At 47.3% G+C, this 25,943-nt stretch overlaps 1 protein-coding gene across 6 annotated transcripts in view; it reads right to left on the bottom strand.

Moving 5' to 3' along the window:
- Nucleotides 1-25,943, bottom strand: part of LOC111246424 (uncharacterized) — a 155,507-nt gene that overhangs the window by 9,189 nt on the left and 120,375 nt on the right. For all 6 annotated transcript variants that reach the window (XM_086982524.1, XM_086982523.1, XM_086982525.1 and 3 more), the window contains 5 exons: nucleotides 23,162-23,509; nucleotides 17,461-17,703; nucleotides 11,298-11,539; nucleotides 3,848-4,061; nucleotides 2,542-3,471 (listed from right to left, as the gene is read on the bottom strand). In XM_086982524.1, the coding sequence (XP_086838650.1) occupies nucleotides 2,951-3,471; nucleotides 3,848-4,061; nucleotides 11,298-11,539; nucleotides 17,461-17,703; nucleotides 23,162-23,509 (1,568 nt within the window). In that variant the 3' untranslated portion in view covers nucleotides 2,542-2,950. The remainder of the gene's footprint in view (nucleotides 1-2,541; nucleotides 3,472-3,847; nucleotides 4,062-11,297; nucleotides 11,540-17,460; nucleotides 17,704-23,161; nucleotides 23,510-25,943) is intronic.

Here is a 25,943-nt window from a genome sequence, read left to right as displayed (position 1 = left end):
CGGGCGATCAGCGCCAACTTGGCTGGGCTGTGCCTGAGTGTTCCTCGCATTTCGCTCTTGGGTCCAGACTCAGGCATTGCCTGCTGCGAAGGCATCGCTTGCACCGTCCGTGTTGAGCGACTACGCCGCTACTATCCGGCTGCGCTTCCGAACTGCTACCTACTGCTTGCCTGACCGCCCGGCTCCCGAACGAAGCGCTCTCTTTCGATCCCTCTAAGGCTTCACCAATGGCGATGGTGTGGCGGTTGTGTAACGAAAGCGGGAAGGGTGGTTGTGGGTCGGCGACGGCTGCTGGATGGTTGGCTTCGAGTGCGCGTGTGGCCTCGGAAAGATTTCATTTATTGGGGTTAAACACCCTCGACAGGGTAGAGCAGCCCCGGAGACCCTGTCGTAGCAAGACACATGAAGCGGGGGATGGTGAGAAGGAAAACGACAGCGAAGAGCGATATAGAGAGGGATTTCAGTGGGGTGATGGTGAGGTGGCAGTGGTGGTGGCCACTGATAGAGCGACAGCTCAGAAGTGCTACGCAAGGAGAACGGCTGCCGACGAGAGGACATACGAGTCGGGGGATGCAGTTGCAGGAGGGGCTGCGCCTTTAGGGGAGAGGTCGATGGGGCTGGCGGGTGGCCGCCATCCAAACCCCCCACATCATCCCCGACAGACCTGGGCGATGGCTTCACGATTTCCAGCGAAATGTCCCACCGCTTGTATTTAGGCGTATGTGCGACGCTCCCTCTGTGAAAAAGGCTCGAGGAGAATTACATACAGAATTCGATGCTTGCAAGAGAGAATGTCATGGCAGCGTTTTGTACCCGACGTTCCGCATAAAAGAATTTGGTGGTCGCTCGGCTAAGGGCGAACGAGGTCGAGATTTAGTTCAAGTAGATTCTCATGGACATGTTCAGCCTATCGATGTAATATAGTAACGGTCAGGTCACAGATGACATAATGTCACAGTGAATCAAAAAGATCGCCCTAGTTAGATCGTTATGAACGGTTAACAACTAATAGTTGGGTTACGTACTTATTTCAGTAACTGATACACCACAGACATAAAGCCATACGAATCACGGGCATCGTTTGCCCCTTGACATATGTTCGCTTCTAAGAGTATTTACAAACAAATGAAAAAGTTCCGTGACTCGAGACTACAAGAGTATACACATCTTATCTGTCTATTAATAAAAATGCACCTGTTCTCGAGACATGTATAGCCGTAAAATTGCATACAAGAAAGAGCTGAACGTCGTGTTTTTTTCATGATGGCATATTGTGAAAGACGCCCCTTCGCCTTAGCGGCAGACTGGAAAGACTGCTGTTAAGGGACATCCTGTATATGTGCACACAGACACTCATGTAAACCGTAGTGCCCCTGATGATGGCTTGTCAGTGCACATTCGCTCACCGGGATGTGTCCACTTTTCTTGTGCAAAATGGGGGAGGGGGTAAAACGAGTCCTAGGTTTGATGTGTGTCGACTGCAGGTCGAAACATTGCAGTAAAGGCCACGACTGCTAGGCCGATGAATAAATGTATGCTAATAGTAGTGCATTAGAAGGAGCCGCCACTAGTGAGTACCCGCCGTCGAGTGACCGTTCAACAGCCTGTTACTCCAACTCTATTTTCTCTACCTTCGGAACGACATCTTTCATGACATCAAATAACCAAGCTATAGAGTAGCGCTTAGTGACGGCTGGTGGTCGTTCATTGACGGCGGGTACATTTAGCCGGTCTTGATGCAACACATACACGCACATACGACACAGCATGCACAATAGGCGAACTTAAAGCATGCATCAGCAATGATCCACAGTAGCAGTAGCGTACACGGCGATTCATCGGCCATAATTTAATCAATGCGGATATTAAGCATCACGAGATAAAGGGCCACCGTGGATCGACTTATGATGATTAAAACTAACAGTAGCTCAATTATCGACTCCTCGCTCAGACTGTGTCCTGTGCCGGCTATTTGAGATATGTAAATATTTCCTGTTGTTCCGAACCGTTGAACAGCTTACAGAAGCCGTTCTGCATGCAGCTGCCTCTTCATCTATATCCAGGTAGGCAGGTGATCACTTGGTCGCCTGTTTACTTGGAACATGACCCAGTCGGCAACATGTCCGTTAAGATGACCATTTTGCCCTTAAGCGCAGCCCCACTAAGCGCACGGCAAATAATGACTCTTAGTAAACTGATTCATAATTAAGGAACATTATCACATAAGCGATCCTAATAACTATAATCGTGACAGAAATTTGCAGATCCACAAAAGCCCTTTGAGGGTTGCCGTTCATGTCAGACATCCTCAACGTTATCCAGATCCTCAACGCATCCAGATCCACGTTACTAAAGCAAGCATATAATAGCATATGACGATAAGGACATACATACAAAGCCCGATATAGGAACTTGGCACAACATTACACTATGATATGATTATCGAAGATTTTTAATAGGTCCCAAGACCTAAGATGAACTACTCCAGTTACTGATGGTATCTGAAAAATTGACTAATTAAATTGTACTGTTGTTACTCACCATCATTGAATTGCTGCGTTGAGCGTCGCGTGTTCTCAGGGTGATGTCCATGAACGAGATCCCCCCTTCGGCCAATATCTAAATGGACACGAACGGGTGCCCTACGACCACTGCTGCAGCGTTGAAAAATAGGACCGTTTCCCCAATCGCTGATTTCGGCTGATAATGCTGACGACTTCGTTGCGTCCACAAAGCGAAACTGTCACCGCGCGACCCTTCTATGTTGACACCGGTGGAGCTTTTGTTATGGTCCGTGTTTGTACCGATTGGTCGCTCGTCTAGAAATGTTTTGCTATTGTGGTTTCACAAGAGAACCTTTGATGAGGTGAGATTAATATATAGTTTTAATGAATTGTTGCCGACCTTCGCACTAGTCCATGACACGATCGTCCCATATTGCAAAAAGGATTCAGTACGGCCTCCAGAGGGTTTTCTCGTCGTCTTTTTTCTTTTTCGATCCGGTTTCGTCTTCAGAATCACTGTTCTCATCCCCAGAACTACGCCTTTTATTCCTATACGTTTCGTCCTTAAGCTCACAGGGTGGATCCTCTTTTTCATCGAGGTGGTGTTCTTTATGGGAAGAAGTTCCCGGTGAGCTCGGAGGTTCTGAGATATCGCGTTCACGTTGTTGGTCGCAATCAGATATTGCACCGCCGCCTCCGCCACAGCCACCGTCATCGTCGTAGTCGTCGACGACTGACACGGGCGGCGAACGGGCGCGCATGGGCGAACATGGAGGCGATCGCGAACTTGCGCGCGAATCCTGCGAACTTGGGTTTGGACTTGACGGCTGGACGCTTGCCGGACGCGGTGGTGATGAAGATCGTGATCCTGGCTGTTGTTTGTTACGACCCAGTGGATGGTTGCTGTTTAAGCTTGGTATGTGAAATGCCGTTGAGCCGTGTGGCGCCAACGCTGCACCATAGAGACCTTAAGCGATAAGCAGACAAATAACAACCGAACAGGAGTAAATTAGGGAAGCTATGTAGAAATAAGGATAGCTTACAGAGCTTAGTGATCTTGCCTCTCTGCGCTTTCACATTCTGATCGAGATAGAGTTTCTTTAGCACTGCGCTTTCTATCCACTTGGCAGAGAAGCTGCAAAACTTCAGCTGCCATTTGGAACAAATAAAGGCGATAAGGAGTTAACAGAACGCGCAGAGTAGTTGTGACCTTTGGAAACTATACAGAGACTTACTTTCATGTTAATAAAGATCTAGATTAACAAACTCAGCTAGATTGGTCTACATATTGTTATGGAGCCAGGACGTAGAAAATGCGGCTATTGCACCATAATTCCATTTACCGGGATAGAGTAATGCAGGATGAGTAGGATATAGGCCAGAACCCCCGTTTTGCTGCTGTTGGGCGTGTTGTTGTTGTTGTTGTTGTTGTTGTTGCTGCTGTTGTTGCTGCTGCTGGTAATGGTTATGTAGAAAGTTAGCATAGGCGGCTGCGTACGGATTCTGCGATAGTAGCGTACTCATTGCTGCAGCCTGGCTCGATATTACCGGATTACTCTGTAAAGGAGCACAAGGAAATAACGTAACACGATAAAAACATGATAACCCGTATATATGTACATTACACGACTGAAACTATTAACTATCTGGTTGATTATAGTCAATTTTTCATACGATCATATAGTAAAACTCACACGTAACCTAATTAGGCGGGTAAAATCAAAATCAAAATAAGAGCAGCTCGTTCTACTTCAAACTTGTAAAATGAGTGTTGTTTTGGTACTTTGCTTTGCGTTCCATCTACGGATACGCTCCTTATTTCTCATCAACTGCGTCTCGTATTATGAGCGTCGTATGGGGAATGAAGAGGTTTTCTTCTTTGCCCAAAGCAAGCACAGGCTTCAGGATCGCCCGCTGAGGCGCAACGGGAGTCCAGCGCTCGTAGCGGGACATCAGTGACATCGCACACAGACTTGAATGCTCCGCTGAATTGGTAGAGTTTGCATTCGTATTGCGGGGACAGAAAAGCAGACGTATGGCACGCGCCCTTGTTTTAGGGAAAAGCTCTGCTTCTAAAGTTAGGCAAGCGTATAGCGAATGCCATTCGAAATTCATGTGAGTTGGGGGAAAGGTAATTCGCGCAGCCTCCACCGTTGCCACTGGTTTTGTTTATGTTGGAAGCTGATAATGATGATGACGATGGTGCTGCTGCTGCCGCTATTACTTCTTCTAAGACTGTCAAGAACAGACACTTGTTTGCAATAGACCCTAGTATTGTCGAATCATCCAGTGAAGATCTTTCCTCTTTCTTCATCGTCGGCGGCAGACAGCAGCAGGTGGACCGACTCACTGACGACTAGAGGTATATTTTTCGGGCTCAAAGAGAGGACAGGCGGTGGTGGCTAAGGCTGAAGAAATAAATATCGGATCTGTTGGTTTTAAAAGAATGAAGGGACTGCTGGGAAGCACTTTGATTTTTCTTATTTAAAATTGTAATCGTAACGAGTCCCGCTAGCCCATGCTGTCCCTCCTCTTTGTCCTGTTGTTCAACTACATCGTTCCTCCGCCGCCGTATTGGTTAGCTCGCTTGCAATGAGCCGTGTTAGTATGACCAGATGATGACGAGTCGATTCGAGTCTGCTACAGTGGCCGCTTTTAGACCAGATCTCCCTCGAGCAAAAATGCTTTGAAGGCAGAGGCTTGGCCCCCGGCCCACGGCTTTCTGGGGTTGACGGCAGTAGCAGCGGTGGTTGCGAGTTGTTCAGGAGGAAGAGTCAGTTTTACGAGCATCTTGGATTTAGGAGATATTTGTGGGACAACTCTTAGTTAGTAGAGGAAGCGTTAGAGGGCGCCACCGAAACGGTTTCGCTGGCTTTCTTGCGGTGGCTGGGTGCCCGCGCGTGCGGTCTACCGTGCGGTTGGGAGGGCGGTCGGGCAAGTGGTTGGCTGAAGGCCGGAAGGCCGCTGCTACCACCACTACAACTGCTCGCAATGAGAAAAAGGAAACCGCCGCCTACAGACGACGTCACCGCGGCAGTGGCAGCAGCAGGTCGGCCACGTTGCCAATTGCTGCTCGCAAAAGCAGCAATTGTACCCGATTCGCGCCGTCCGTCTCACGCGCGCGAGCGTTGGCAGCTCGCCACCACAACGACTGCCGCCATGTCGGCGACCGACCACCATCGACCAGCTGCCCCATTCCCCGTACCTCCGCACAAACGACCGACCCACCGACGACCGTTTGGAACACAGCCGCCAGAGAGGCGACAGCGAAGGACGAGGAAAAGATGCCAGAGTGCGCCTCGAAGCCGCGAGCCTCTAATGAGTAGTGTGGTCGTCTCGCGGTGCGGTAGTGGCAGTGTCAAAGTGTGCTTACACTCAGCCTACACGGCGGGTGACGGAAAGTAGGTGTACGTAATATATCAATACGTCGGTGTAATCACGACGGTGCTGGCCGTAAATGCTCGCCACTACAGATTGCATTATCAGCCCCGTCAATTCTTCCCTAATCTGCTTCCCTCTGTTCTGTGTTCTAGACTAGCTTTTGATCAGGCGTCGTCCTTCAGTTTATGAGAAAGAGGTCAGAGGTGACGATCATTTGGTACATGACCATTGTGAAAGAGCAACATCACTGCGTAGAAAACTAATGGAAAGGGAAATCGTCTATGATAGCGTAACACAGCACAACGCCACGCTTCAGAGCACAGAATGCCAGTCTTACCCCTAGCCACATAGTCCCAGTCAGACTAATGCTACTTGGTTATGAAAAAGGCTAGTTTCGCCACTGTCCTGCTTGTCATTTAGCCTAGATGAAGGATACCGACGGAACTCCAGATGAGGCAATAAATAGCAGCTTCAGAGGACCGCAACAGCTCCTCATATCTTTGCATAGGACTCGGCCAAGATTGATCAAAAAGCACTGATTTCGGCGCTTAACTGAGTTAAGAAAACGCATTTACCAAGAACTCGTTTATAAGTGCACTTTCCTCTTAAAGCCGCAATATAATAATTGTAAGATGAAAATACTGCACTGACAATGCGTGTTTTTTAGTCAGTCCCAATCAATGCTAGCTTGTCGATGATTCGTAAACTGCTCATTATTCAGCCTTCCCTACTCAGCCTTTATATTATTATACAAAGTGTTCCCCTTGGCGAGAATTCACCCATTAATGACACCTCAGATACTGAAGCGTTGGCTAACGAAAATAACTGCCAACCGTTGCTTTCTCGCACCTTTATTTGCTTGTATCGTGTTTTTTAATATATTGTAAGCAATACTGACGCATGAACTCCGCACAACGACATTTCTGAACGAACGAACAGAGCAGGCCAAGAGGCAAAATTCGAGCCAGGCAATGTCGATGCCCCCAGCTACTGCCCCGTCTGTCTGCCAGTGAGCTCGTCCGTTCGTCCTAATGTTATGCGTTGATATCATCTAGTTGGACCTGCTCCTGCTAGCGGCACTTCTGCGCCTCGATGCACGACGCTCTCACAAAGTTTGAGAGCAAGAACTTTGCACCATTGGCCGGTCGCTGACAGCGAGGCCGTCCTATTGCTTGCCTGTCTGCCTGGCGAACTACCGTTACCACCTACCGTTACTGTTTGTGCCTTCGCCTTGGATTTGGTAACTCGCGTTACTCTGCCATAGCGGAAGCGCCGATGGCGGTTTTTTGCATTTAGTCGAGAGTTACTGCCGCTGCCGCCATCACCGCCACAGCTACTACTGCTCAGCTCGGCGTTGTGCATGGCCGGGTCGAGTCGGGTTGGGTCGGCCAGACCCGTGAAACTCGTTGCCGCTGGCATCTAGCGCCGCACCGACAGCAGCAGCAGTAGTCGTCGTCAGTACAATACAGGGAACAAACAGATGAGACCGCTCTCCAGGGTAAAGAGGAACAAGAAGAGAAGCATTGTCAGGCTTTAGCAGAGGTAGCGTCTCTAATCCAGTTTTAATTAGCAAAAAGGAAAAACCAGCCGAAAAGGGGCAGCAGGGGAAACGAGCATGCTGGGGCCACGCTGGGGGAGAACGCACAACGCCGGAGATGGTAGATCCGCTTTTAGCGACGGCGACACGACCATTGCCGCTGCCGCTGCAGAAGGTGTTTGCAACAGATTTAGAGATACTTGCACCAATTCAACTTCTCTTCCAATCAACCCACTAGCCCATATTCCGTCTTTCAGTCTTTGCTGTGTGCGCTCCGTAAAAGAGCAGGGCGATAAGAAAAACCAAAGTGTTCATTTAATACATAGAAAGTTGCTCGAAATCGTAGTACACGTACCGTGTATAGAGGAACGTCTTACCCGTTGTGCACTATTCTGTTTAGCTTTTTGTGAGTGGCGGTAAGTCAAAACAACAAAACCTCAATGCGAGACAATATTCGTAACCTACTTAGGAAGGCTGAATCAACCAATTCTGCATCAAAAAAAACATCTATACTGCCATTAAAATTTCTTTTTTTTTTTATGGGCGGATCACCTCACTGGTTTCTACAGTTATCGCAAAAAGACGCAAGTGTACTAGAGCTGTAACAATTTTCATTAATTTCGATTGTGTGACCATCAGCATGAGCGTTGTTGTTGTTTTTGCCCAGATGGCTAGAATATAGTCATGAAATAGCGAAATGAGCGGGACGGGGACGAGGGTTAGAGGTGAGAAAGAAACAAAGCAACCCAACGATAATAACAACGCCCTGACGACGCAGCTGCCGTCGCTGATGATGATGGTAATTCTTAAAAATGCTCTCCAAGTCATTCTTCAGGTCGCTTGTCGCCCTTTAGGAAACGAATAGGTAGGTATGCATGCCTATTTAAACAATCATTTTACGGGATGATCACGCAAACTGGCTAGCTTTGTTGCACCTACAAACGTTATTGACTTCACTTACTTTGGTGTCTATCCAGCTGTTTTATGTGTCGTCTTAACCTGGTTTTCATTTTTACAGATTCACACGAAACAACCAGTTTGTCAAAGTCTTCCGTGAAATTACTCAGCTGCTGATACAGTGGTGTTAAAAAAAAATATTGAACCTTTTTCACAGAGGCTCTAACACGTTGTAGAATATACACGAAGACAAGTTAGGGAAGAACGAGCTATATCTTTCATAATCATTCCACATCGGGGGCAGAATACTCAAAGCAGAAGTATCAGCTCAGCAGAAGGGATGAAGGCGACGGTACCGAGGGCAGTCAGCGGCAACAGTTTCTGACTCACTCACTGACTGCTTAGCTGGCCACCATAACTATCCCTATAACAACAAAACAATTCGCACAGAGAACTACGATACGATACGACACGTCTGTTTCTTTCGCTGGTGCTGCCTCTCATCCGCCACCCACTCTCGTAGCCGTGGTGCCATATTCTGTCCTGTCGTATTAGAATCGACGCAAATAGCGGTCTGCAGAAGAAGCGCTTCATGAAGAGATCTTCGGATCAACTTTGGACTGCCAAGCTGTAATGATCATATCCCACCTTGCCATAGCCGTCATAAGAATAATCAGCACGGCCATTGTTATGGTTTAACATCACGGCGTCATTGTATTGTCTTTTATACGTCGACAACAACAGTAACACAGTGTGGGTGTCTATATGTAGTGGTCGCTGTAATAGTGATAGTAAAGAAATGGTAGCAGGTCGTTTACTTTGTATGTGGCGCATGGTTGATGAGAAGAAAAATTGCTTCCTGCCGACAGGAGATAGGTTTTTGTTGTTGTTGTTGTCGTTATGGTGACGGCGGCGGCCGTTGTCGTCTGCACGCTGACGACTTGGACCCACGGAACGTAAGGCAGTGCGTAACAAGCGAACCCTTTAGCCTTAGTCACACACATTCGGTCACTCAGTACTTCGCCTTGCTCAGCGTCAGTTGACTGAGCCTGCGTTGAACCATGACCGCACCACGCATTGGAAGCAACAGTGGCCGTAACTTCTGTGCTTTTTCGGTTCTGTGTTTTCGTTCCTCTTATCTCTTTGATATATAGCACAGACGCATACACATACACGCACGCACGCGCGCGCGCGCGCACGCACGCACGCACGCACGCACGCACCCAATAACGCCATCATTATGAACACAAATATCAATCGCCACCCTGGCATTGTCACCGAAAGAAGCTCAGAACCATCTCTCCATACGTGTGTGTTTGTATCTAATGCGCTTCCACCATCGCGCTGACATCTGCACTGCCGTCGTCGTCATCGTTGTTTTAGATGGCCGCCATGAGCCGCGAGGGCGTCACTTACTCGTTTGCGATATTGAACAGCTACCATGATTGTCGGTACTCATTTAAAAATGGTTCCCATTTTTGTGGCAGATAGATATTGGTTAGTTGAAAGCGGCATTTATTCACTGTGTTGCGCAAGACGGTGCCAAGCAACGAAGGCTGTAGCATGCCGTCGGCGATTTTCGCTAGCTGAAGATGAGCTGTAGCTTACCCTGTTCGGCAAGCTTCTTCATCAACTGACAACAATGAGCATGGCAAAAAACAACAGCAACGATAGGAAGAAGCAGCAAAAACGAACGGACTGTGGGAGGAGCGGGAACAGCAATAGGGGAATGGAAAGAGAAAGAATATGATTCCATATGTCGCGGATCGAGGCGGTGGTCGCGATAGAAATGGTGCAATTGTGCTACAGAGAGGTACCGCGCATCAATGTTCGTCTACCAGAAACTGCTGTTGTTATTGTTCTGTGGCCGTAATGATAAGAAGGAGTAGGAACGAAAGAGTGAGAAAGACGCGACTGGCTAAACGAACGCGTTCAGAATCTGCCGTGGACAGTGACCATCTAAACAGCGGCTGATAACAACGACAATCGTTATCATCATTGGCGTTACCGCCTGCGTAGATGCAGCCGCAAGAGAACGCCCAACTGGCTACGACGACGTTGAAGCTGCCTCTGATTTTTCAAACAACGGGTGCCATGATCTATCGGCAAAGGCAGTGAGAACGTGAACTCACTCTTCGGCTAGTGTTTGTCGGTCATCGTCCCAGTCACCATTTGCATTAGTACTATCATCATCAAGGTAACGAACATCGCCGACCGAAGAGGAATATCTGTAGACCAGCCGACAGTGGCGATGTCATTAGACGAGATCACATCGACACCAGTTGCCGGTGCCGCCATCATCATCTGTCGTTGGCCGCCTACCACAGCAGAGTGCGAAATGTCCAGCGTAGGTGATCAGCAAAACAATCAGTCAGTAGTCAACGAGACAGATCAGGCAGGCCCACACAGCATCGATGTGTTATAGGTGGCAATCAGACGGTAACAGTTGGCGTTTGGCAACAGGATGATATCCCAACGCCAGTTCGAGTGAGCACAAGAGATTACTAGTCAGTTATCAGCGAAAAAGCGTGCAGGATTGCGGCAGCGTCTGACGTGATCGTTGCCGTCAGGCCGATCACAGGGAAGCGACCAGCTTCGAGGAGCGATGACAAGCAACATCACTACGTATAAACAGCTATATCAGACAAAGTCTGATAAGTCGTTATCGATACCGCTCAAGTTCCGTTATAACACTGACATATAGGACGCTACTGCGGCACGTACTGCCGTTGTGACAAGAACCGTATCATTAAAACTGAAATGCACCAATCAGCTGTTTTGATGGTGTTTTATAAACGTCTTTAGCGCACCTCGAAGCACTACGATGATGGTAGCACTTGATTTGTGCTACTCAATGCTCAACGTATGCCAGAAGCATACCTCTGGAAATCATTTCAATTCTATTGCATATTCTTAAACATGGAGATATTGTCAATACTCAGATTGTCGATATACGACAATAATAATTACGCATATACCTGTAAAGAATTTTGACTGAGGCCAACAAGTCCTTGTCGAAGTTCAGCGAGGCGTTCAGATAGACAGAGATCCTGGGCAGCTGCGGCAGCCACGGCGACCGCAGCTGCACTACAATTGTAGCGTAGAAGGTTTAGCGGTAGTGACGATGAATCGTGGTTTGTATTGAGGGTTGCCAGCGGTGGTCCGTTACAACCCTTCGAGGTTGGGGATGTCGCTGGCGAGGTACGCTCCGCCGTTGAACCTGCAACGCAATATGTAATAAGCTTTAGCGCGCTTAAATGGCTAGCAAGGATTTCTCTATCCCTCTGAACCGCGAACATAGAACCGACATAAAATCACTTGCTTTTGTGCTTTGCTGTGAACTTATATTTAACTTCGGTTAAATGTATCACCTTGCATCGCATTATCGAAGTTAACTACTGTCGACGTATAGATCCGCAGTATATTATTATGCGTTTCCCTATAAGAACTACTGAAAACTATCTAAACTGGGGTTAAAACTGGGCATGGTAGTAGTGACGGCAGCTCGCTGATGAGTATAACTGTATGTGATTTATGGACTCATTAGCCAGCACGGAATCCGACCATGGCACTGATACGGATATCAGCCGGCATCGATCGATATCTAAGTTTACTCTCGAATTTATGCGTCCAGCGATCAACGACATATATTATGTATACGTGTACACCATGCAGCCTCAAAGATACACACGAGACCCGATTGCTTTGCTTGTCTCTACACCTAGTCATTGATTGGACTATAGGTGTGTCACCATCCGCGCGCTCAGCCATCTGAATGGCAAGCTTGTTGTTCGTCGACAACAGCTGATTGCTGATTGTTCTCAAGTTCTAAGTAGTCTAGGTAGTATCACGGGTTCAATATTTTTAAATATAGTTCGATCGAAACAATCGGTTTGTTAGATCGTGGTAATGCAGAAAAGCAGCGCATGGACGCTAGGCAGCGAGCGCTGGGGCTTGCATAACTAAGTACATAGAGACACACGCACACACTGTCCAATACCCCCTCGTTTGCGATCCCGTCTCATCATCTAACCTATCGAATAGTGGACGCTCGTCTTCGAAACTGCTATCCTCAGTTCTTTCGCCGGAATTTGCCACCGACAGCAGCTCGAATCCTTAAAGGACAACATACAATGTGTTGCCCATTCTCAAGGTTCAGGAGCTCCCCCTCTGTTTGTTATTGTGACGCTCTTTTGTGCCATAGAGCGAAGAGGTTTGTCGAATCGGACCGAATACTCAAGTTGCAAACACTCGACGTCCAGAATCCGCCTGCGGGCTTGGCCGTGTTCACACCAACAGCGTCGACAATTCGTGGCCTCGTAGCCCCTTGGCCACGCTCACGAGAACGATCACAAGCAGGCCTTCACTGTCGTCGCTTGCTTACTCGAAAAAGCTCAGCCATTAACTGTCTCGAACAGCAGCACAAGCAGCGTCTACATGACAGAATTGACCTATCATATTATTGACCGCCGTGCCCTCTGTACATATTTGGATCCAAATGATAGATTTGGACAATTTACAGTTCGGTACGTCCATCCGCTCATTTCATTGACTGTATAAACCGGACAGTTTATGCTGCTGAGACCTGCTTCATTTGACTTCATTGTCATCTTTTAGCTGAGCCGTCCTGTTGTAACGGACATCCTACCTACCTGCCTGCTGTTAACATTTTCAAACCGTTTTATCAACCACGATATGGGATATTAACTTGATACGACGAAGTTTCCGCTGACTAATTCGAAATTTATTGCATTTTGGTAGACGCTTGTGCTCACGACGTCCGAACAACGACTCTGTTCGCGGGACAAAAACGGGAAAAGTTGATGGAAGCATATGGGGAAAAATAGACGGACAGTTAGTAGTTGTAGACTGGGAATCCTAAGTTAAGTTCCTTCGTAATGGCGTAGTTTATTTTCAGATGGCAGCTGAACTGTACAGTGTACTAGCTACCGAACGGTAACAAGTAGCTATCAATAAATTACATAGACTTGGTTTTACATAAAATGGTCTAATGTCTTTTATTATTTCTATGCGTCAACTGGTTACTCCGTTGGCGCTGCCTTGAATAGTTACCCTTCTTTTCCCTTTTCTATAGACTATTTTTTAAGCTGTACGCTGTTCATAGAAGTTTGACAAAGGCAAGAATTCCAGTGACGCTTATGAACGGGTTCTAAGGCTCGTGAACTACTTTGGGCATCATTAAACCTGCGTGGTATCTGGCGCCGACAGGAAATAAAAAAATCTAAACTGTTTTAGTGATGCGCAACTTCCAACATGAGAAGAGAACGAAATGCGTCAAGTTCAGTTCCCCTGACGGGGGCGGAAAGGAATAATCTGTGTGAGGTGTGGCGTAAAAATCGAACTAGCCGCTGCTATTTAACTTGATCGCCAATTCGTTTACTTTATCCCCAATGGACGGGAACGACCACTGCTACAGCGTCCTGCTGCTTCTGTAGGTCCTGTTTAGGTTATGGCAGTGTATACAGGCTGCATCCTCTTCCCCTTTTTCTTCTTGCAGGGTGACGACGAAGATACAGTTGCAGCTACATCAGCTTGTTAACTCGCTGAGAATGATGATGTATATGTTGTCGGTTGCTGACTCTCAGTTGTTTCTGTCGCGCTTCTTCGACTCACTTCCATCTCCTCGTTCTAGGCCGCTGCTGCCTCCCCTGCGTCTCCTTGTCATAATACGTAAGGCTATCTGTACCTCATGCCCAACTGCAAATGTCTAACGCAGCGATTCAAATCAGGCCAATATACAGCACGGCTGGCAATAAACGCAGTCGGCCGCCGCTCTTCGCTAGCACCGGCAGATAGGACATCTTGAGTCCTGTATTGTCTGTTGTTTGTACCATAATGCACGGAGTACGTGTCTGTTGATTGCTGTATTATTATATACCCGACGTTCCTTCATTTCGGCGGAATAGTCGAACGTCACGGCCATGCGCACGGAGATAGAGCACAGACCAGACTGGGACATTTTTGATGAACGAGTCATTCACGCCGATATTATTATCATTTTGTATCCGTTTGATCGATAAGTCCGAGTTAACATTTGGTGTATTATTTAGTACGATTGTTCGCTCTTAATAGCATAAGTTAATACCTTTAAGGGAAATGTAAAAACACAATAAATTATATTCACTACGATCTAGTAATAACCGTTTCACAAACACGATTATGCCTGCAGCGACTATTACTCATGTCGATGCTGAAGTAGCGATATTTTGAGTAGTCTTCTTAGATCGAGGTCGAAGCAACGAGGACATTCGGGCAGCGGCATGTTGGCAACAGCAACGGAAGCACCAAAAGTGGAAGTGGCTGAGTGCTGCCCCGCTAAAGCCAGAATCAGGCAGATGAAGTGGAGCAGTAGAGTGAACGGACGCCCCTTTGGCAAGATCGCCTCCTATGCCCTCCCCCCATCCCCCCAGACTCAGCTCCTCGGCCCTTCGGTATGAGCCTGTAGGGATAACCGTGATCAAGCTGGAGGGGTTAGGCGGTCGGTGAACGTGCCTTCCGGTTCAATTAAAGACGAAGCGGAAATGAGTGTGGCCTTATGCAGCAGAAGGTTCCCCATGACCGACCGACCCACGACAGACAGATAGACCGCCGGTTCATTGCTGCTGCTGCTGCTGCTGTGGTCTGCTCCAGCGAGCAGCAGCAACAAAATAAGCAGACCACCGCACGAGACCAGCCACCATTTTCTCCGGCTGGCGAACCGCAGCGAACATTTGCAACTCGAACACCCAACAAGCAGGTCGCCTATCCGGCAACTAGCCTGCTGATCGGCCCAGCTCCCTTCTGAGAGAAAGAAAGCTGAATTTAGGAGCAGGAGTCAATGAAGAGGCACGCAGCTCTGGATGACTAAATGCGAGTATACTGGTAGGTTCGTAAGCTACTTACTACCACCATCACTTAACCGTCGCTCAGCGTTATGCGGACTGGATTTTGACCAAGGAGTTGTGGACAAATCAGCCCAAAGCCCGCAGCGATCGACGAAATGATCAGGGCTAAGCCAAAAAAGTCCTTATAAATTCTCGGTGTGCACACGCTTCTGTATCGGAACGATGCGGTCTTGGAAACAGTAGTTTAACCGATGCCGTGGCTCTGTTTCGGCAAGGCCACTTGCCCACCATCATAGGCAAATTAACAGAGAACCTATCTTAACTATAAACAATTAGGTTAGTCCTATACCATATCGCGTCAATCGAGCGTAATTGCATTTATCGGTGCTTCTCTTTTTAGTCTGGCTGAGCTTTTGAGGAGCGGTTGATTTGACAGCTTCTTAAAGCCTGAATAGCCGAAGTAGACTGATTATTTGCATAGATAGTGGTGCGTCGCCTGTTGCCGACCTAATAGGGCAGTCGTACTCGTTCGCATTCCTATGAGCGCCGCTTGCATTCTCGCGTTACCCCCAAGATTCTCTCTCTTGACTTCTAGCCGCTACGACGTCGCTCCTAGTACAGCGCTATTGTGAAGGTATTTAGGCATACCAATGACGAACATAATTACTGTTCTATGGGTACACCGTGCCAACTTTGGCCGCTATCGTATATTCGAAGCCACATAGGCGAAGGCACGAGCTGGCTAATAGAACGATCGAGGTATCGCCGCTTCTTAATGAGATTGCTCTTATTAGCGTTAGTGCGGATAGTTGACAACACGAGCTAACTTTACCGCGGATTGGCAAGACAAGCTAGGAATTTACAATATTCCAAATTCGAACTAGTTGAGCTCGCCTCTTCTCGCCAACTGATTGGCTGCAGATTCGCATAGTTTCGAAGTACCGCAACCTATTCCCACTCAATGTCTATAGGCCGCCATGTAAAATACGTACCTAGACGAACTCATATAGCTGTATTTTATCGAAGCGTTACGGTACAGTACAACGGTGAGCGGTACCGTTGACGACAACGCTCGTATTGGCTCGGAGCGCTATAGCCGATACACGCCTGGTATATCAAGGCGTCTCGGTGTTGTATCTAACGGCGGTACAATAGAACTTGCTACTTTCAGAGTGGGCGTTGTCTGACGAGATGCAAATAATGTCTACATTCTATGAGAACAAACCCCGCAGTGAGTCAGTGGATGAGCGACGGAGGGAGGCTAGTGACTGGGTAAGCGCGTTGATCGAGGCTCAGAAAACGAGCCCGTTTAGAAATTAGGGTATCACGCGGTAGTTAACATGCTTCGTATGCGCCGAACCAGTACAAATCCACTATAGCGATTCGCATACTACTCAGTGGTAGGAGATCCCGTTAACAGATCAATGCGAACAACGCAGCTAAACGACTACATCACCCCCTATCCTCCTGCTCTTCGTCCGCGCTTAACAAAGCATTGGTTGTTACATCGAAAAGGATGTACCGAGCTTGAACGATTGTAATTCCCGTTGTTTTCTATAGTGTCGAAGGCTAGAGAGTGCGTGTCTTTACCGTCAGAAGCGGCGAACACTAACACTGATCGAGTTGAAACGTCTCTTTATCTCGATGCTAACTCATCGTCCCCGTCACCCTCGTACTTCTTCCCCGCCACTTTGCTCCTCTTACACTTTTCGCTGCCCCTTGTTCCTCTCGCCACTGTCGCCGTCGTATTGTCAAACGGCAAATAGCTTAGTAATGATGGTGCTAATGATGATGGACAGCGAGCCTATTATTAACGGTCTTCTTTCAACTTAAGAAAGGAGGGAAAGGTATATATATCGAGAGAGAGTGTGTCTGCGAGGAAGGGGCAGGGGGCAAGGAGAAAGAAGAAAAGAGTAAGGCATATAGATATGGGGGGATGTCTTGTAAATACTAAACATAGCAGATAAATCAGCGAAGCACTTGAAGCACAGGAAGGCTGCCCACACGATGTGGAGCCGTCGATACAGATCAGTGGCAAATGTCGATTATACATCACCTCAAATTATCGAACGTATACGTATATTATATGAAAATGAGATTAAGCTTCACATTGCAGCAAGCCAACAGGTGAAGCACAATTTCTTACGACTAACTAATATAAATAAAACACAAAAACAAAGCAGAGAGTAAATTACGGTTAGAAAAAATCTCCACAGAGAGATTTTTCAGAGAAACCGAATTCGAGCTACTAGCTAAAATAATAAAGTATGTGATAATGATATATTATTATAGGTACCTGGCGAGGTCGGTCTGGAGATCGGGTTGTTGGGATTGGATACACTGTTATTATCGCGAGATTCGCTGGAAAAGTGGCTGGAAGGTGAAGTGGCCGGCGGCGGCGGAGCGGGTGCCGCCAGGATGCCGCCAAATGGTGCGAACGGCCTTCCGGGACCGCTGCCCCCGGGGTACGCTCCTCCTCCCGAAGGCCAGTCGGTTCCACCGTTAGCGCCGCACGATACGCCGCCCACTGACACAACGTCTGAAAACAACGAACAACATGGTCAAGTTAAAAATATTTCAATTAAAATTTATAAAACCCTGCCAATGGCGTCACCTAAGGTGCGATCTTCACATTTCAGCAAATAGGTAAATTTAAATAAACAATGGTGTGTCTTTGTCGGTTTCCATTATTTCGAGTACAGTTACGTTGCAAGTTTCTATGGTATAGTTGGGTACAGTCTATGCAAGTTCCCAACGGAGGCTTTTAGGGCAATAAGGGAGTTTGAGAGTTCTAAGTTAGCATAAACATACAATAATGGATCTCTAGCTGTAATCTGCAACAATACAATCAGAAAATTATAAGACATTGAGCCGTGAACTGCGTCGTTCCTTCCATATAACTCTGGACCGAGCGTTGAAGAGCAATGTCCTCGCGACAACGAAGCCCGACTCACATCACAACAACATGAATACGCACTTTGTACCTTCCTGCACATTCTGCAGACGGTCGCACATATAAGCCCTGTTAAGGGCCACCCCAACCGCTAAGAATCTACCCGTTTCTGCCTTACAGAAGCTGTAGACTGAATACTACATGGGCGCACGAGTGTACGTATCTGTATGTCTATTACATTGTTGTCGGTAGGCTATAGCTACACTGGGGTCATCCTTTCGTCTACAGCAAACGTTGTAGACGGATCAAAAGGGTATAGGCGCGTGTTCCTATCAATAGGGTTACTTGATTCAATTTTAGATACCGATTAATGCTAACGTAATAGTTTGAGTCAAATATTGACTCGGGCTATCAAACTGCTACAATCTTTCCCTTATGAGAGGGCAAGCGCGATCCGTACGAAGCTCTAGACTAGTTTGCTGAGGCTGAGTTGGCCTGTTGATCAGCTCTATTCAGTGGCCTTCCTGAAAACGACAATGGTGTAGTCCTAAAGGACAAAAGTATATACGAGATAAATGTTAGCGGTAGAACTGCTAAATATTGAGGCTCAGCCTGGTAATGGAGCTGTAGGAAAACGACTAGAGTGAGAAAAGCTGCGCTCAAGCGAATGAACTACTAGCCTCGCCGCCATTACCGTTGGTTGGTACATGAAACTGTCATTATTTGTAAACAAAAGTCGTTGTTGTTGATGTTTGAAGAGAAACGAATTGTAGGGAGGGGTGGAAACGCGCATGACACATGGACATGAAAGGCTGCTGCCAGTTCTATAGTAGTGGTTCTAGGTGTAGACTTCTACTAGAGATGCCGAGGGGCGCGTATCATTTGAAGTGGTCGTGTTATAGTGTGCAAGAGCGCCCGCGAGAAAGCTCAACAAAGCAGCGACATAGTCGAATACGGTAAAGAAAGGGTAGAACGACGCTCTATAGGCAACTGAATGCTCGATCAGCGCTATAGAATCGACGAGGTACGCGCGGAAAGAGAAGGCCAAGACCGGCGGGGCGGACCGGGGCGGGGCGGGGTAGAGATGCGAACATGGTGGAATCTGATGTTTGCAGCAGAAGCAGCAGCCGGCCAAAGCTTGGTCGCTTGGCTGCCCGGGGACATGAATGTAAATAAATTGGGTTTCAAGTGGTGGAACGATGCGCGCCGGATCAGAGTCGGCACAGCGAACGGGAGAGAAGTTGCTGCTGCTACCTTTACCGCGCCATTGCCGCCGCCGGTTTAGAGTGCCGTCGAGTGGAGCAACTCGAAAGAGTTGAGAGGGCACGAACGCGAAGAACAGACAAGACGAGGAAAACGCGCCTTCAAGATAAAGCGAGAGAGATTGCTTGAAACTCCTTGGAGACCTTCCGAAGAAAAATCTGGCTCCGCCAATCCCTTCCGAAATGCGGTGCGCCGATGCCTGGGATATACTCCACTCGCCATCACGGATATCCAGCCAAATAGATGCAGCAAGCACACACCCACTACGGTACATATGATGACGACAAGCACGAACGGATGAATCTCACGACTACATAGAAACGCCGACAACAACAATAAGCACGACAATGACAGACGAAGCCCGTGTCCTACACTAGGTACCCGTACACAAGCCATCCGCACTGTGTTTAACATATGCACATAAGCGTACCGTTATGTATATACATATAGTAACGTATATATATACAAACGGAGGTGTTTGTATCGGAGTTTCTGGTGGCCTTGTTGCTGGCGTTCACCCATTTGCTACTTGTCGTTTGGCCCCTTTTTCCGCAGTTGGAGTTGTTTCAGCAATAACAACAGCAACGATGGATCCGATGCTTTCACTACCGATCCCTAGACGAGGCAGCACACGGAAATACACGGTCTGCTATAATGCCAACCCATTACGAACAGCAGCGGCTGTAGTCCAAAATGGTTGTCAATATCTGTCACTGACAATAGGCATCGCCCAACGACAATTTTCAAATGCAATTGCTGTAAGATTGACTCTCTTTGCCTGTATATCTGCCTGCGTTTGTTGCCCTCCTCGTCAAAATCGAATGTATGATTTTGTTGTCACTTTGGCATATAATTTTGAATGAGTGAAAACTTGAGCACTGCCCAGCCGGGGCATCTGTTTGGGCAACCAAACATCTGTTTGGTGGCATAACAATTAGTAGAAGCAGCAGTAGTGGCAGCATAGGTTTCAACATAAGTTACGACTGCTTTATTTCTATGAGGAGATTAGAGAGGTCCATATTAAAGGTTAGACGTTCAGCGGCATTGCTGCTAGATTACCTTAGTTGGGGGTCCTTTCTAGCATGTAGAAAGGTAATTTAGCGTAGTAAATCTAGAGGTTTGCCATTAGTTATTTCAATCGTGTATGACCAACTTATCGCTAGTCACGTTACGATTTGTAAAATTACCCTTCAAGCTAATTGATGACTATTATCATTAGTTGCATATAGTTATATTATCAACAACATAATAGGCTGCTGATCTGCTGACCAATAGTGGGGCAGTTCAAGTTTGAGAGGAGAGTGAGTAGTTTCTCCATTTGCCTCAAATTTTGGGGCAACGGAGAGAAATGACCAGTACAATCTACCAACGACGTTCTGGTTTCGAATGTCAGCAAATAGCAGACATCTAAAAAATCGCTTGGGCAAGCAAAGTTGACCGTAGTGTCCAGTTGGTTACAGGGACGGTAATGACTCCCAGCCCAGGCTGCCCATGGCTGGCTTCCTCTCGATTTATTTCAATTGACTTCAACATTTACCGTCACTCAGTTGTCCCATCGCACGGTCTTCGTCCTTGTGTGAAAACCTGAGCGCTGTAGGTAGCTGTACCCCCGCGGGTAGCCAAGTGCTAAAACTCCATCGAGGTTCTAGAAAAACCATTTTCGAAACAGAACTTCTTTGATCGACACTGGCCATCCCGCTCGAATTGATCGCTGTCATTCTAACGATGCTGTTATTATCCTTGAATCCTACACCAATAAGGGCTACTACTTCTATGCCTCCTACTTCATCCTTTCTTTTCGTGTCTTTTAAGTCGGAGAAGCGCAGACGTGGCCAAAAAGATGGCGAAGCCTTACGGATGCCTGCTTGCCGTTATTTCATATTCTGATGTTTCGATCGCAGCGGAGCAACAGATAAAGTAATTATATATCTCGTTAGCCACTTCGAGGACATGAGCAGCGCACACGACCGTTTTGAAAGGTACAGTAAAGCATGGAGTGTTCATATTATTGTAGGTTACATCGCTGGCGCCCAACATTGGAAATGCGGTGCTCTACTTTTGTTTGTCTATTCTCGTGGTGGTCTGCCAACGACATAGGCGAAGCTCGATCGAACTGGTAGGCACAAATGGCCGCAGACGAAAAGCAAAAAAAAAAAGAACAAAATTTTCAGAGAACCATTCAGCCACCCGGGAAAAGTCGAAGCCAACTGGCGGAAGTTTGTAAACATAAAGAAGGTTGCAGTGGCTTCGAGGCTTAATACAGGGGGAAAACAAATTCGAGGGGGCGATGAAGAAAAGAAAGAAACGAGGGAAAAACGGAAGGATAGGAGCAAAAACTTTGTGGTAAAAAATCGCTTTCTGCTTCATTCTCTAGTGCTCGTCGACGCTATGGCGGAGGCTGCACTCCTTTTTGCGGCAATCGATGCAGCCGCAACTGCTGTGGCGGCCTTTAGCGTCAACATCCCTCCTTCCCTGCATCCACTCCTTGCGGGATGACAGCGAACCTAGTCGTCGTCGCCGCCGTCGCATCCGTCGTTGCAGCTGCTGCTGCCCCCAAAGACGGCGGCAGTGGTGGTGTGGATGTGGCAAAGCGCTTTATTTGAAAAGTTGAAGAGGAAGATGGCGTCTTGTGGGTTGACGGTTCCCTGCTGTACCGCCGGCGGTTGTCTGCAAGAGTGATGCAGCGAGAAAGTCCGTTGCTAGTGAAGTTTCGAGACTTGTCTCGCCAGTGAGGGGTGACGACGGGAGCTGGTCGTCGTCGTGGCGGCAGCATCGGTGGCCTTCTCCTCAGAGACTAGACGCACCCGCAGATTGAGGCTGACGTTGAAGAAGTAGCCTCCATTTCCGGGCCGGCTGCTGGTGTCGTAGTGTGCTTCGTAGACAGGCAGTTGCAAAGATGCAGCCAAGCGGCTACTTGGAGTTGAAACAAGGCGAAATCAGGCCGGAGAACCAATGGAGGAAGAGGACGAAGGAGAAGACGCTATGGGAACAGTAATGTGGATGACGGGGGAAAAGAAACAAACGTGCGTCTAAGCGGGGGATAGACGCTCTATGATAGGGACAAGCCAACGAGGTTAACCTCAAAAAACGCTGTTTGTTGACTACACGACTGTCAACAGCCACAACTAACACAGCTACATACACAAACACACACACAGACACATGGTCATATGCTGCTGTTTCTATGATGACCCAAGTGTACGCCATAAACACATCCCAACTAACCCATCTGGTCTCTCATTTCACTCACAGATGTACTCGTACCAAACAAGCAGTTCATGCTTGGTGCTATAACAGCCGAATAGACCGAACTTTTCGCGCAGCAATGACAATAGGCATTATTATTAGCGTTGAGAACACGCGACAAAAGAGAAAGAAAGAGGGTGCCAACTGTAGATCACTCTAGATTTGCCTCCTTTTCCTTTACCTCCTCCGCCTTTTACAAAGACAGACGTCGACGACGACGACAACGACAGCAAGTGTCCTGCGGACAGTAACGGTGCACGGAATCGTTGGAGGGTTTTTTTTTATTTTTTTGCTGGAACGTTCTGGGACAACTCTACAAGAAAAATTACGCTGCAATAGAACAATGCAGGAGAACAGGACCGGTAATTCCTAGTGCTGATGTCAGTCATCATTGGCAGACTGTTATTCTAAAATTAAGGTGATTTAGTGTAGGCTGAAGTCCAAACCGTCGCGTATAATAAATAGATACACGATAAGCAAAGCTTACTGCGCGGTCTTTGGAATGGTAAACGGCAGAGAATCCTACATGATCATATTGTGAACATGCGAAGTTGTTCATACCGTATGCGTCAGTGTGGTAAATTTGTTTGCGTACCAGAGTTTGGCGTAGTCGTATTCGAGTTGGCAGTGTTACAAGAAGATTGCTGTTGCTGCAATTGTTGTTGCTGAGAGAGGTGTCGCCTCTGCGGGTCCCCAAGCGGTCCCGTCACCCAGTCGCCACCTGAATGTGGGTGGTGTCCAGTGCCAAGTCCTGTTAGACCTGTGCTTGCGGTAGTGGGATGGGCTGGAGGACTGTTGAGGCTGTTGCCGAGGCTGCTTAAAGGGTTCAGGGGATTAGGAGGATTCTTGCGTCGTAGGGCGTCCCATTCGCGAAGGGGATCCAGGAACGGCGGAGGTCGCGCACCGAAGGCTGACGCGAACGCGCGGAGGTGCTGCTGTTGTCCTGTAATTTGAAATCAATACAATGACAGCATTATCATAATAGTTATCTTTATATTGTTACGCAAAGCATTATACGTGCGATCTCCAAAAGCCCCCCTCACTCCCTCTCTCTCTCTCTCTCTCTCTCCCTGAACGTGCAGTGCTTGTTGTAGATTGGCTTTTATTATACCACGTTACGGGTAAGACAGACGTAAATGAGAAACGGCTTCGAATGTCGCGTTGAACAATGGAGCATGAAGATGATCGCCAAATAATAATAAAGTAAGATAATTTTTTTTATTTTACAATGAAAAAAAGAGTTTGTTCATAAAGAGGCAGGTAATCAGAAGTTCGCCGCGCATATGCCTAAATTGGATTCTGGTGAGTAATGGAGCAGTGTATCCTGCTCAGGATAAGAATCAGGACTATCAATCGTCAGGCAACCAGGTGTATTTTGCAATGTAATCGATGAATGCATTCGTTTGGCATCCCTCGCCCCTCTAAGGGAAGGGGCTAGCTCCGTAGTAGGGAAGGCAGGATGCAATGCGGCATGAACACTGTGAGATAGATAGTGACTAGTGGTTCCCAGTAGATAGATTTGTCTTTTCTTTGCCGCTCTTCATTGATCCCGTCGAATGCCCCCACTTATGCCCGCTTTGTCAGAATCCCCATTCGTCGAATCGCAGTCATTGAATCTAAGCGCGGTTGCCGGTAGTAGTGCCGTCGAGTTCGGCGGCTTTGATATATTCGTTTGTTGAGGAGAATGAGCAGAAAAAGGCAATGGCGAATGGTTTCCTTGCTTTTCTTGCCTGTCAGTCTGTTTGTGGGGTTGAGAGGAGAGGAGCCTGCGCTCAGTTCTTGCGGGGTTCCGCTTACGGTGCCTGGCGTACGAGCAGTATTAATCATCGAGAAAACCAGGGCGGTAGCCGTAGCAGCAACAGATAAGGATAATGCTACTGCGGCCGCTACTAACAGGAGAATAAGAAAGACAGCAAAAGAAAGCAAGGAAAACAGAGCTTACCGCTGTCGGCACTCCCACTGCTGAGAGCAAGTAATGAACACAGAGAGAAAAAAGGAGAGAGACGGAGCTAAGCAGGGCAGAGCAGAGTAAAAGGATACGAGATTTGAGAGAAAACTAGCAATAAGCGTCAGGAACGAAGGAGAAAGACATTTCTTGCAATCCTTAGGGAACACTCGAACGACGAATCACTCAGCGGTAGAAACGTACTATAACTGGGACTTCGGCGAGCCCAACGATCAATAAAAATGATTCAACGACAAACTACAAAGCACTGTGTCCTAAATGTAGGTAACCCTCGTATTATGGCCGTGATTGATTGAACAACTGTGACCCAATCGTGGACAAACGACGATTACAATATAATTCATACATAGATATTGGCTAACAGCTGCATGCCTTGATGAAAATTTGTTTATTATAATGACCGACGGTAACCTATAAACACACAGATATAAGACAAAAGGACAAACATACAGACGCCACTTGTATTAACAGGCAATTTATATTCATCCAATCGGCTGTAATCTTTACCTTTAGATAGCAATAAAGGCGCATTTTGTGAACGAAACGTTTATGAGCAAGTTCGTTATGGTAAAGCTGTTGTTTTTAATCGGCAATGGGTTCTCGGGAACATAAGTTTATTGGATTCAAAATCACCATCATTCGAAGTCAGTCGGAACGGCTGGTCTATCCACCAAAAAAACTCTAACAGGTGCATCCGCCCTGCGACCGAGGCGGATTACTGCAATTGTTAGGTGCGTAACCTATTTCGGTGAAGAAATAAGGATGCCCGTAGATGAATTATCGTACGATCACGTCGTTTACTTCAGGTGCCAGGCTTTCATGCGCCTATTGTTATTGGGAAGGCTCTCCAATAACGTTCCGTTCTTTCAGCGTCAGCATGCCCACATAATGATCATCATGACCGGCTTCTCGTTGTCGTCAGAACTACTTTCAGCAGCTTATACCAATACTCTTAAGACTATAGCAATGGATAAACTCTGAAGGATGGACCGGCCATACCCAAAATGCTTTCGAATAGTAATTTGTGCGATGAACCTGTTTGGCGATGCTTTTGGCCAATGGGCCGGTCGTTCGTGGAAGCCTGGTTCGCTTAACGACGTACAGATCTATGATGCGTTGCTAGGCCGAACTAAGGTTCAATATAGGCCGGCACGCGCATCAAGGACTAGATGCCTCGGTTAGACGACAGCTAGTTTTAATATGTAAACGTCTAAAAAGTCCATCAATGCCATTTTCGAAGCCACTTTCCTGATTTGTTTCAGACGAAGAGCTCTTCGCGAGAAAAGCCAATGTCGCTTGTGTCTAAGGGCAAATAAAAAGTTCTTTATGATAATGATGGTGATGCTTAGTACTATTAATCAGCATTGTTAGAAAGCAGTTACTCATTTAAATTCGACACACGCGTTTTTTA

Source organism: Varroa destructor, unplaced genomic scaffold (genome assembly GCF_002443255.2).
Source record: "Varroa destructor unplaced genomic scaffold, Vdes_3.0 BEIS01000003.1, whole genome shotgun sequence".
Classification (NCBI taxonomy): Eukaryota; Metazoa; Arthropoda; class Arachnida; order Mesostigmata; family Varroidae; genus Varroa; species Varroa destructor.
The sequence above is the reverse complement of the archived record's forward strand: the minus strand, read 5'-3'. Positions and strand labels throughout refer to the sequence as shown.